The sequence below is a fragment of the Theobroma umbraticum genome, unplaced genomic scaffold (genome assembly GCF_002168275.2).
Source record: "Theobroma umbraticum cultivar Fairchild unplaced genomic scaffold, ASM216827v3 scaffold_30.0, whole genome shotgun sequence".
Classification (NCBI taxonomy): Eukaryota; Viridiplantae; Streptophyta; class Magnoliopsida; order Malvales; family Malvaceae; genus Theobroma; species Theobroma umbraticum.
In genome coordinates, this window is record NW_018397254.1 from 1,540,708 (window position 1) to 1,551,173 (window position 10,466).

Genomic DNA, 10,466 nt, shown 5'->3' on the forward strand with positions numbered 1-10,466 from the left:
CGGTCTAGATTGAGAAATCGTGATAGACTTAACTTTCTTCAAAACTACTAACTCGCTACAGTTGCATGGAAATTCTCTCTTTATTACCATTCGTTACCCAACAAGGCGCAAAGGACATTTTAATACATCTTAAGCAATGATTGAGTAAGGGTAGTTTTGTCATGACAAAAGAAATTGGCAATAACTGTAGTTGGAAGTTGGTGTAATTTGGGGCAAAACCGGAAGTTGAATCATTACGCGGGGTCTATAAATGGAAGGTTTTCGCCTACCCTCCTGCCACACACCCATGCTCGATTCTCTTGTTCTTCATTTCTTCTGATTATAAACAGAGATTCTCTGATAAATATGAAGAGAAAACGAATGTGATTAGTTAAACTCACCAGATTCTTTCGGTGCAGATTCAGGTGACTCTTTCTCTCTGTCCTTCCCTTTCTCTTCTCATTTTCTCAAGTCTGTTTGGTGATTAAGAAAACATAACGAAAACAGAACGTCTCATTTTCTTTTCCTTAAGTTTTGAGAAAATGAGATTCATATTAATTTAAGATCTAGTTTGGTCGTTAAACTAAGTTTAGTGGTTGAGATTGTAAATTAGTGGCGAGTTTGGGGGCATTACTGTCTTTGGGAGCACATGGCAAGTGCAGGCTGCTACCGTTGCTTGGACGAGGTAACGCGGAAAACGCAGGGCCTCCTGCTCCTAGTCTGTTTAGTTAAAACGTTCAACCACATGGAAAGGACACTTGTGCCACTGCTCATGTGCTTAATTATAATTCTCTCAATTTCTTTTTCAAACTTTTTGGATACGTATTATAAAGAAAATAACTTTAAACCTTAACCTAATTCCCAAAATATTTAGTAACAGTTCTTAAGACTAAGCTTGAGTTAATTAATATTCTATACCCTTTTTGCTTGATTTTAGTAAATTTCTTCCATTTATGGTTTATTATAAATTTTATTATTGTAATATCAATAAGTTGCTTCGAAATCTCTGTGATTTGTTCAAATAAGAAGTTGTCATGTATAAGATTTGTTTTTTGTATTATTTTTGACTTTTTTAATACGTGGATGCAAGGGAGGATTAATGCAGAGATTTTATTTTTAGATTATTTGTCATGTGATATTGACATGTTAGGTTTACATGATTTATCATTATTTAATTTATTTATCATATGGTTCCCATATGTCGGGAAGCTCTATGGTCCCATGGAGGCTGATCATGGCTGAATTTTAAAGGATTTTTCACGTTTTATTCATTTTTTCCAAGTCTTACTACATACTTTCTTATAATTTTTATTACACCTGACATTCTTGATATTATATTTTAATTATTAAATATATGAAACCTTTAAGATGGAATACTTAAGCCTTAAGGCTCAAATAAGTGAAATTTTGGACTTGTGATTTCATTGATAATTGGATAGTACTAGAATTAGGAATTATACTGCTAGTGCTAGATTAGAATTAGGAAACAAACCAGAAATTAAAATTAGGAGACCTTATTATCAATCAAAATTTAATTTTGTAAACAAATGTATATTTTACATAAGTAAGAATTACCAAAAATTAGATGCTGAGACAAATGTAAGGGCAGAAAGCTGGCAAATTGGGATATCATAATTGGATTTTGAATATGACAAGGAAAGCTAGATTAGAATTAGGAAAGCAAGCCAGATAAAATTGACTAGACAGGCTTTTTCTAGACGAAGAAAAAGTATCATGTCCCACCATGTATAAAAAAAGAAAAAGAACCTCCCCAAGTAACAGACTTGAAAGGCTCAACCCAAGTTTGATCTTGCTGGTCCTATTATTTACTGTAAAACATCTGCAACGATAATGATTGTAATTATTTTCTTTCTGATTTACTTGTTTTCCGTTCTGTGGATGCAGGTACTGAAATTAGAATCAGCAAATTCGTTTTGTGATAGCAGTGGTGGTGGTACTGGTGCAAAATGGCCACGAATGCTACAACTGCAAGTCACTGCCCTGCTCCCATGAGGGCTACGTCTAACGGGTTGTTCCAGGGTGATAATCCTCTGGATTATGCACTCCCTCTCGCAATCCTTCAGATATGCCTTGTGGTTGTCCTCACACGCATCCTTGCTTTTCTTCTTAGGCCTTTACGACAGCCTCGTGTCATAGCCGAGATTGTTGTAAGTTCCTCTCTTTGTACGCATACTCTGAATTTCTTGCACAGTCACTGCTGCGATTTTTGGATTCCATATACAGTCTCTTTTGGACAGAGACGCTTAAGTAGTGGGGAAAATGACTATTCAATTTTTTTTTTCCACTTTCTTTGCAGGGAGGAATATTACTTGGTCCATCAGCTCTAGGTCGAAACGAAAAGTATCTGAATGCGATCTTTCCATCCAGGAGCCTCACAGTGTTGGATACTTTGGCAAATCTTGGTCTCCTTTTCTTTCTGTTTCTTGTAGGCCTAGAGTTGGATCCAAAATCACTCCGCCACACAGGAAAGAAAGCTCTAAGTATAGCCCTTGCAGGGATTAGCGTTCCTTTTGCATTAGGAATAGGAACATCGTTTGCCCTCCGTGCAACTATCTCAAAGGGTGTAGATGAAGCTCCATTTCTTGTCTTCATGGGGGTTGCTCTTTCCATTACTGCCTTCCCTGTCTTAGCCCGTATTTTGGCTGAACTAAAGCTTTTAACTACAGATATTGGCCGAATGGCAATGTCAGCGGCAGCTGTGAATGATGTGGCTGCATGGATTCTGCTAGCTCTTGCCATCGCCCTATCAGGAACTGGCCATTCTCCCCTAGTATCATTATGGGTTTTCTTGTGTGGTTCTGGTTTTGTCCTTTGCTGCATATTCCTTGTCCCTCCTATATTTAAATGGATGGCACAGCGTTGCCCTGAGGGTGAACCAGTGGAAGAACTGTACATATGTGCTACTTTGGCTGCTGTTTTGGCAGCTGGTTTTGTTACTGATTCTATTGGAATTCATGCCCTCTTTGGTGCATTTGTGATTGGAGTTCTTGTCCCCAAAGAAGGGCCATTTGCTGGTGCCCTGGTGGAAAAGGTTGAAGATCTTGTATCTGGCCTTTTCCTTCCTCTGTATTTTGTCTCCAGTGGCTTGAAGACAAATGTAGCCACAATTCAAGGGGCTCAGTCTTGGGGTCTCCTCGTTCTAGTGATCATTACAGCATGTCTTGGAAAGATAGTTGGCACTGTATCCGTTTCCCTTATGTGCAAGTTGCCTTTTCAGGAGGCTGTAGCTCTTGGCTTCCTCATGAATACTAAAGGCTTGGTAGAGCTCATTGTTCTAAACATTGGTAAAGACAGGAAGGTAAAACTTACTTTTTGGCTGTTGGATTGGTCTTAAGGCCTTGTACAGTTATACATTCGTTCTGTTTATATATTATACTTGATCTATCACCGTTTCCAATTGATATTGCAGGTATTGAGTGATCAAACATTTGCAATCATGGTTTTGATGGCAATCTTTACCACTTTTATAACTACTCCTCTTGTGATGGCGGTGTATAAGCCGGCTAAAAGAATGAGTAAACGTTATCACAAATACAGGACAATCGAGAGGAAAGACACTAATACTCAGCTTCGACTATTGGCCTGCTTCCACAGTACAAGAAACATCCCCTCTATGATAAATCTCATTGAGGCTTCACGCGGAACTGAGAAAAAGGAAGGACTATGTGTCTATGCAATGCACCTCATGGAACTCTCAGAAAGGCCGTCTGCGATACTTATGGTCCACAAGGCAAGAAAGAATGGGCTACCTTTCTGGAATAAGGGTAAACAATCAAATAGTGATCAAGTTGTTGTTGCTTTTGAGACTTTCAGGCAGCTAAGCAGAGTGTCTGTCCGCCCAATGACGGCAATCTCAGCAATGTCTGGCATGCACGAGGATATCTGCACTAGTGCTGAAAGAAAAAGGGCAGCCATGATAATTCTCCCGTTTCATAAGCACCAGAGGTTGGATGGGTCATTGGAGACAACTCGAACCGAGTTCCATTGGGTCAATAAGCAAGTTCTCGAGAAAGCACCATGCTCAGTGGGGATCTTAGTTGATCGGGGTCTTGGTGGAACTACCCATATATCTGCAAGCAATGTTTCTTCCATCATAACAGTCTTGTTCTTTGGGGGACATGATGATCGCGAAGCCCTGGCTTATGGTGCACGTATGGCCGAGCACCCTGGCATCAGTCTAACCGTTATTCGCTTCTTACCAGGCCCTGAGATTTCAGGCGATGAGATCGTCCGAACTGATATAAACACAATTTCCAATGCTTCTGAAGGGTCAACTGATGAACGGGCTCTGATTGAATTTAAGAAGAAAATCTCAAATGAGCGCACAATAAGTTATGAAGAAAGAGTAGTACGAAATTCAATGGAAACTATTGAAGTAATTCGAGAATTCAGCCGATGCAATCTTTTCCTGGTCGGTCGAATGCCTGAGAGTCAGGTGGCAGCCACATTGAATGCCAAGAGCGACTGCCCTGAACTAGGGCCAGTAGGCAAACTGTTGACTTCCCCTGAATTTTCTACCTCAGCATCTGTTTTGGTGGTGCAACAGTTTACAAACCACTCACCTCCTCGTTCAGCAACTTCTACGAAGGTTGCAGAGACGCCCGATCCGGATATAGAAAGTGCATGATCAACTTTGCTCTGCCTTGGATAGTTGGATGTACAGCGTCATGATCAGATTACAACCGTGATTATGAAAATTAAATATGTTAATTATTAAAAATCAGCATTATACCCCTATGATGATTAATGCAATGTCAAGGACCATTATAACTATGATGTAATAACACAAAATCAGCATTATACCCGTAATTAATTTTTTCATATAAGAATATTAATAAAAAAACTAAAATTGAGATAAATTCATGTATCATGATGCTTAAAAATTTTAACGTCTGGTTTATGGTATTAATTAATTTCAACCAATACTTTTCGTTGAATAAAGTACATAAGAATGTTATTCCAACCTTTCATAATTTTCCATTTAGTTTCTCCACACGTCCTGCTGTCTGATTAAACTGTATATTGATTTGTTTTCAAAGAAAAATCCACTGATTGCTATTTTTGTTGTTTTGCAAAAATGAAAGGAACATTTTTTCATTGCCCAATTCATCAATGGCCGCACATATATTATCGAATAGTATCAGTTCCCTTTTACATAATTTTACATCCCATCAGAAATAAAGAAGGTAGAATCCTAGAAAGATTGATATTTCTAAAGCTTAAAGATGTAATTGAAAAAGAAAAATGAACCATTTTTGACTAAATTGATGTCTTGACATGCATCACATGATGAGACATATCTATGATGCATGTCACCGACACCGTTTCATGTTCACCGGAGAGTTTGACATGTCAATTTTTCCATACGATTTTGGAGGGAGGAAATTGTGCTTGGCCCTTCGCCACTGGGAAGGGATACAGCATCTGAATGCAATCTTCTTGTCTAGAAGCTGGCCTTCAGTGTGTGTTGGGTGTTTTTAGCAAGTCTTGGTCTTCTTTTCTTTCTGTACCCTTGTAGGCCTCGAGTTGATCCCTACAATGACTCCAACCCTTGAGCCATATTGTCAACAGATGAGCAGTTCCTATACTGGAACAAAAGTTCAATTGACAAGTACCTCCCACTTATGAAGAAATTTAGCAGAAAATGGTAAAAAGTTAGGTTGGAGCAAAGTCGTATACCAGGGTCCAGGAATGGACCGCCCTTGAACTAAGGCTAGTGCCCAGTAGACAATTTACCTGTTTGACTTTCCCTAATTAATCTTTTTTCCTTTCTTCTGTCGGTTTTAAGTGCACAGCTCATTGAATCCTAGTTTCTTTCCCATAGATCAGATTCTGGGAATTCTTTATATATTTTAAGGGCCCAGGTTTTGGCCTGAGAAGAACGTTTGGCTGACACTAAAACAAGCGCATGATGGTCATAACCGATATATATATATCATGAAGTTGACCTCTCTCTTTTATAATGCATACTTCGTTCATTAAGAAACGAAGTCGATTTACTGGACAATAAGTCAACAACAATAAACAACTAGCGAATGATTATCCTGCTTTCAATCCTTCCCATTTCATGGAATGTTTGTGGCCGTAAACATCAATAATTTTCATTTTGCAGTTTTTTTTATTTGAATCGTTAGTAATTGTCTCTTCTAGCTGGAATTCTACATACAGGAGACACGTTGATCAAACCCATACTTCGTGATCATTTCCGAGTAGGAAAAAGATAAAACCCTTATCATGTCGGCTATACGAATATCATCTAAAGCTAGTACTCCATTTCTGATTTCTCAATGCTGCCAAAACCCAAAAATATCAGCAGCTGGGGGAGAATTAGTCAAACCCCAAAGGCCCAACCCTCCACCCACTATATGGATATGACGTTTAGGATCATGGGGGCTGCCATTTGTATAATTATGCTCAAGTCTAAAGAACTTTGTTAGTGATAATAGATTTTCCATCTGGCTAGATTGATATGGTGTAATGGTGTTTGATTATTTATTCTCAACTAATTATTAAAGCGGCCAAAAGTCCCACTAGTGACAAGAATCCTTTCTCTTTAGAAAAGCAATTTAAGGAATCAAACATGCCAAGTTCTTAAACAAAAACATATTCCCACTTTTGCCATCTCATTGGACCGTGATCATGGAATCCCAACAACCGAAATATGGGACCTACCGTCTGATGTCACTGTCGTTTTAGTCATTCATTAAGCACTTTGTTTATGAGGCGCTTTACTACCACTTAATTACTTTATTAGGCAAACATGTACCTACTCGACATGGCATTTTTGTCTACGTGGAAAAACAGCTTTCTTCATCTTCCAAACACATGCCCATGTGAATGCGATCCCGAAGAAACAAATTTGTGCCTTTTTTTTTTCTTCCTTTTTTGCTGCAAAAGAAAAAGTTCATTGAAATCTCAAATATGTTAGTTGTTTGGTCTTTTACTGTTAAGAATGGAGGATTTGAGCATGTGAAACATGCAAGATTTGAGCATGTGCAGGGCACATGGTAGTTAACAGTAACAGTCAACATGATGGCATTTGTCCAAATATCATTAACTTGTTAAGGTTATCTTGTAATTTAGCTCACATACATTCTGTTAAGTTTGTTACAGTACTGAAGACTGAAGACAGAACTGCACTTATAAATAGCAGAATGTATTGCAACTTTCGTCAAGAGAAATAGATCACAAATATTACAAAACGTTGGTTGTAGCTTCTCTCAATCTGTTCATACTTCCAGAAGCGAAACTCCAGAGGTCTCGTTCAGGAATCAGGTGGTTCTTCCGTAAGAAAAGGTGTTCCCTTTTATTCTCTGCAATGCAAAGTGTGCTTCTTGTTTGTCTTTCTTATTGATTTCCTTAACTCTTCTTTTGGGAAACAACTCGTCTGCTCTGTTTCTCTGTTTCCGATTGCTGTTGAGTTTTATGGAAAATGCCACATTGAATTCTGGATAAATGGATTGTCTTTTTAGTTCATAGATAATTCTGGGATCTTGCATTCCTCTTTGTATTCGATCCAAAACTATGATATTGGGTTGTTTAGGCATTTCCATTTTCTGATCTTATATCTTATAATGATGATGCAAACTGAGATTGGAGAGAGATGACATTAGGCTTTTTGGAACGATTACAGTTGTAGTATGGCGTCAGGAAAGCTCTTTCAGGAGAATATTCTTGTTTCCAAAATATCAGCCAAATCCTGTAAGGAACCTTGTTGACAGATGTGAGTGCTGACCACACTTTCTTGCAACTTTTAATGGACATAACAGCACGAGTAATGTTGACCACTCTTTAAGGAGAGAGAGGGAGAGCGCTTTATTTTGTTGCCAGCATACCATGTCTTGTTTGGCGAGTGATAGTCTGAGGGGAACTAGAAAACAGCCATTGGCGTGAGGCCATTAGCCGTAGCAGCTTGTCACTGAAAAGTACCTTCTTTTCAAGGTCTTGTCACTAGCTAGTACACACTTTCACATATTTTAAAAAAATTCATACCAAAAAGATAAAAATAAGAAATTTTTTTTAAATTATTTAATTTTAAAATTTTAAAATTTTATTATTAAAATATTAGTATAATTTTTTTATTTTTACTCTACTTTCATTTTTCATTTTTTTAATTTATATTTTCATTAAAAATTTAATATATTAATAATTTAATAAATTAAACACTAATATTTTGAAAATATTAATTTTTTTACAATTTAAACATTATTATAATTAAAATTTTAAAATATTAACATATTATAATTTATAAATACATTTTTAATATTTTTATTTTATTTTTTATCTTTTCTTTGTTAGTCTACCATCGAAAGTGCCATCCACGTAATGAAACAATCTGATGCACCATGGTTGGATCTAACGACTCAGACGTCAAATCGATGGCTTTCACAATCAGATCTGATCATGTAATGTCAACCATGAAATAGCAACCACCACATAAGAGTGGAGTTTAGTTAAATATAACTTTTGGTTGATTTTGAAAATATAATTAATATTAAAAAATAATTATTTTTTGAGATAACTATCAATTAAATTAAGAAAAAATAAAAAAAGGGAAAAATACCTTAATTATTTCTGGTAGCAAAGATGCTATAAATGTCATGGAAGCTGCCATTTAATAATGGCGTTTGCGGAAGAATTGAGAAAAAGAAAGGCAGTATAATTATGCTCAAGGGTAATGAAATTAGTTAGTTTTATATGGTGTAATGGCTTTTGATTATCTATTCAACTAGTTCTTAAATCAGCAAAAGTGCCACGGTGGACAAGAATCCCTTCTGTTTAGAAAAGCAAGTTAAGGAATCAGACAGGAGGACGACCGCTAAATCCAAAGGGAAAGCAGCTTTAGTCTACATTCTTAAACAGACATATATATCCCCCACTTTTGTGGTCACATTGGAACGGTGATCATCGTGATGCGACCTGCCCCCTGATTGGGTGCTTTACTTCCACTTAAGTCCTTTTGTAAGCAAATATTATATAAATTTTTATATTACAAGTCATTGCTTTCGCTTCAAAAAATTAATTTAATATAGTATACGATGTCCAATTTATCTGTCATTTGATATGAAATTGAAAATCATATATATGTATATAAAATAGAGATATAAATACATAAATCAATTAAAAAAAAGCTCTTTCATGATTGACAATAGATAATGCAATTAAAACTCTAAGAAGGAACTGAAGTGGCAAATTAGGAATGACAGATAAATATTAATATATTCATATTAATAAATGATGGGTATCTTGACATTTGAAATTTAAAGGCTAAGAAAGACAATTGAAACAGGAAAGGAAATTCCAGATAGAGTCTAATTGATTTACATAAAAACTTTTTAAATTTCCAAAACAGTGCCATCCACCCAATCCTAAAAAAAAAACCATCATAATTACAGCTGTAAAAAAGTCAAATACAAAGGAAAGAAATTTATACTTATAAAACCTCAAAAAGGAGTCTTGCTTCTTGCTCTTCCAAAGTCAAGAGAGAAACAAAAAGGAATTGTAGGATATCGTAGTATAGTATAGGTGTCCTATTCAAAGTCAATAACTCTCTGTATCTTTCAAACAGATACCCATGTGAATGTGATGCCGAAGAAGCACGAAAGAAAAAGTTTATTTAAATCTCTGGTATCTTTCTTTTTGATCACTTAGAAGCAAACCTACAGAGAACCCTTTTCTCCGGAAACCTCTCATTCGGCTGAAGAGAGCCCAAACCCGTTCTTTCGTGAAACAAAGGTATTGCCCATTATTCTCTACAATGCAAAGTGTGTTTTCTTGGTTTTTTTTATTGATTTCCTCAACTGCTCTTTTGGAGAGCGAGAAAAAAAAAAAAAGAACTCTCTTCTGTTTCTCTGTTTCTGATTCCCGTTGACTTTTATGGGATGTGTCACTTGAATTCTGGATGAATGGATTGTGTTTTTAGTTCATAGGTAATTCTGGGATCTTGCATGCTATTTGAGTATGCCTGATATCTCGCCTAAATCAGCGGTTTCATGTATTTTTCGTTTCCAGTTTGTCGACGCAACAGACAACGTCTCCAGGGAAATAAAATGTACTTTGAATGCGTAGTGTTTTTTAATGACGCTCATGTGCATCTGTTATACCTGGCTCTGTTTGGCTGCCGAGAACCTCAAAAGCTTAGTGCAAAATTAACTAAAAAGAGTTCCTTTTGTTATGTTTTCTTTTCTGTATTTTACGAAGAGGCGTGGATTTTTAGAAAACCTCAATTGAGTTTGAATCCAATTCGTTTCTCTTACTTGAGCGGAAAAGTTTAGTCTTGGAATCATGAGGGAAGAAACCGCTATTTCTTTTCTTTCCCTTAACACTGCTGTTTTCTCTGCAACCAAACAGGTTTTCCATCCGGTGTATCTCTTTTTATCAGGATTTGTTGTAAAGTTATTGTTTTAGCTAATATATTAACTAATGTAAATCCTTTAAACTCTGCATCTATTTCTTATAAAAGTCCG

General features: G+C 36.5%; 2 protein-coding genes across 3 annotated transcripts in view; both read left to right on the forward strand.

Moving 5' to 3' along the window:
- The first annotated feature begins 258 nt into the window (after positions 1 to 258).
- Positions 259 to 4,720, forward strand: LOC110418557 (cation/H(+) antiporter 18-like). 2 transcript variants are annotated; one of them, XM_021431320.2, is made up of 4 exons: positions 259 to 404; positions 1,885 to 2,147; positions 2,297 to 3,298; positions 3,410 to 4,720. In XM_021431320.2, exons 2-4 carry the CDS (start codon positions 1,947 to 1,949, stop codon positions 4,625 to 4,627), a joined length of 2,421 nt encoding a protein of 806 aa, XP_021286995.1. In that variant the 5' UTR covers positions 259 to 404; positions 1,885 to 1,946; the 3' UTR covers positions 4,628 to 4,720. The 2 variants fall into 2 exon arrangements, with proteins under 2 accessions (XP_021286995.1, XP_021287003.1); XM_021431328.2 differs by lacking the exon at positions 259 to 404 and adding an exon at positions 462 to 664.
- Positions 4,721 to 7,215: 2,495 nt separating this feature from the next.
- Positions 7,216 to 10,466, forward strand: part of LOC110422900 (cation/H(+) antiporter 18-like) — a 7,250-nt gene continuing 3,999 nt past the window's right edge. The window contains 2 exon segments of the mRNA XM_021436966.2: positions 7,216 to 7,296; positions 9,569 to 9,735. The gene's annotated coding sequence lies outside the window, so the exon portion shown is untranslated.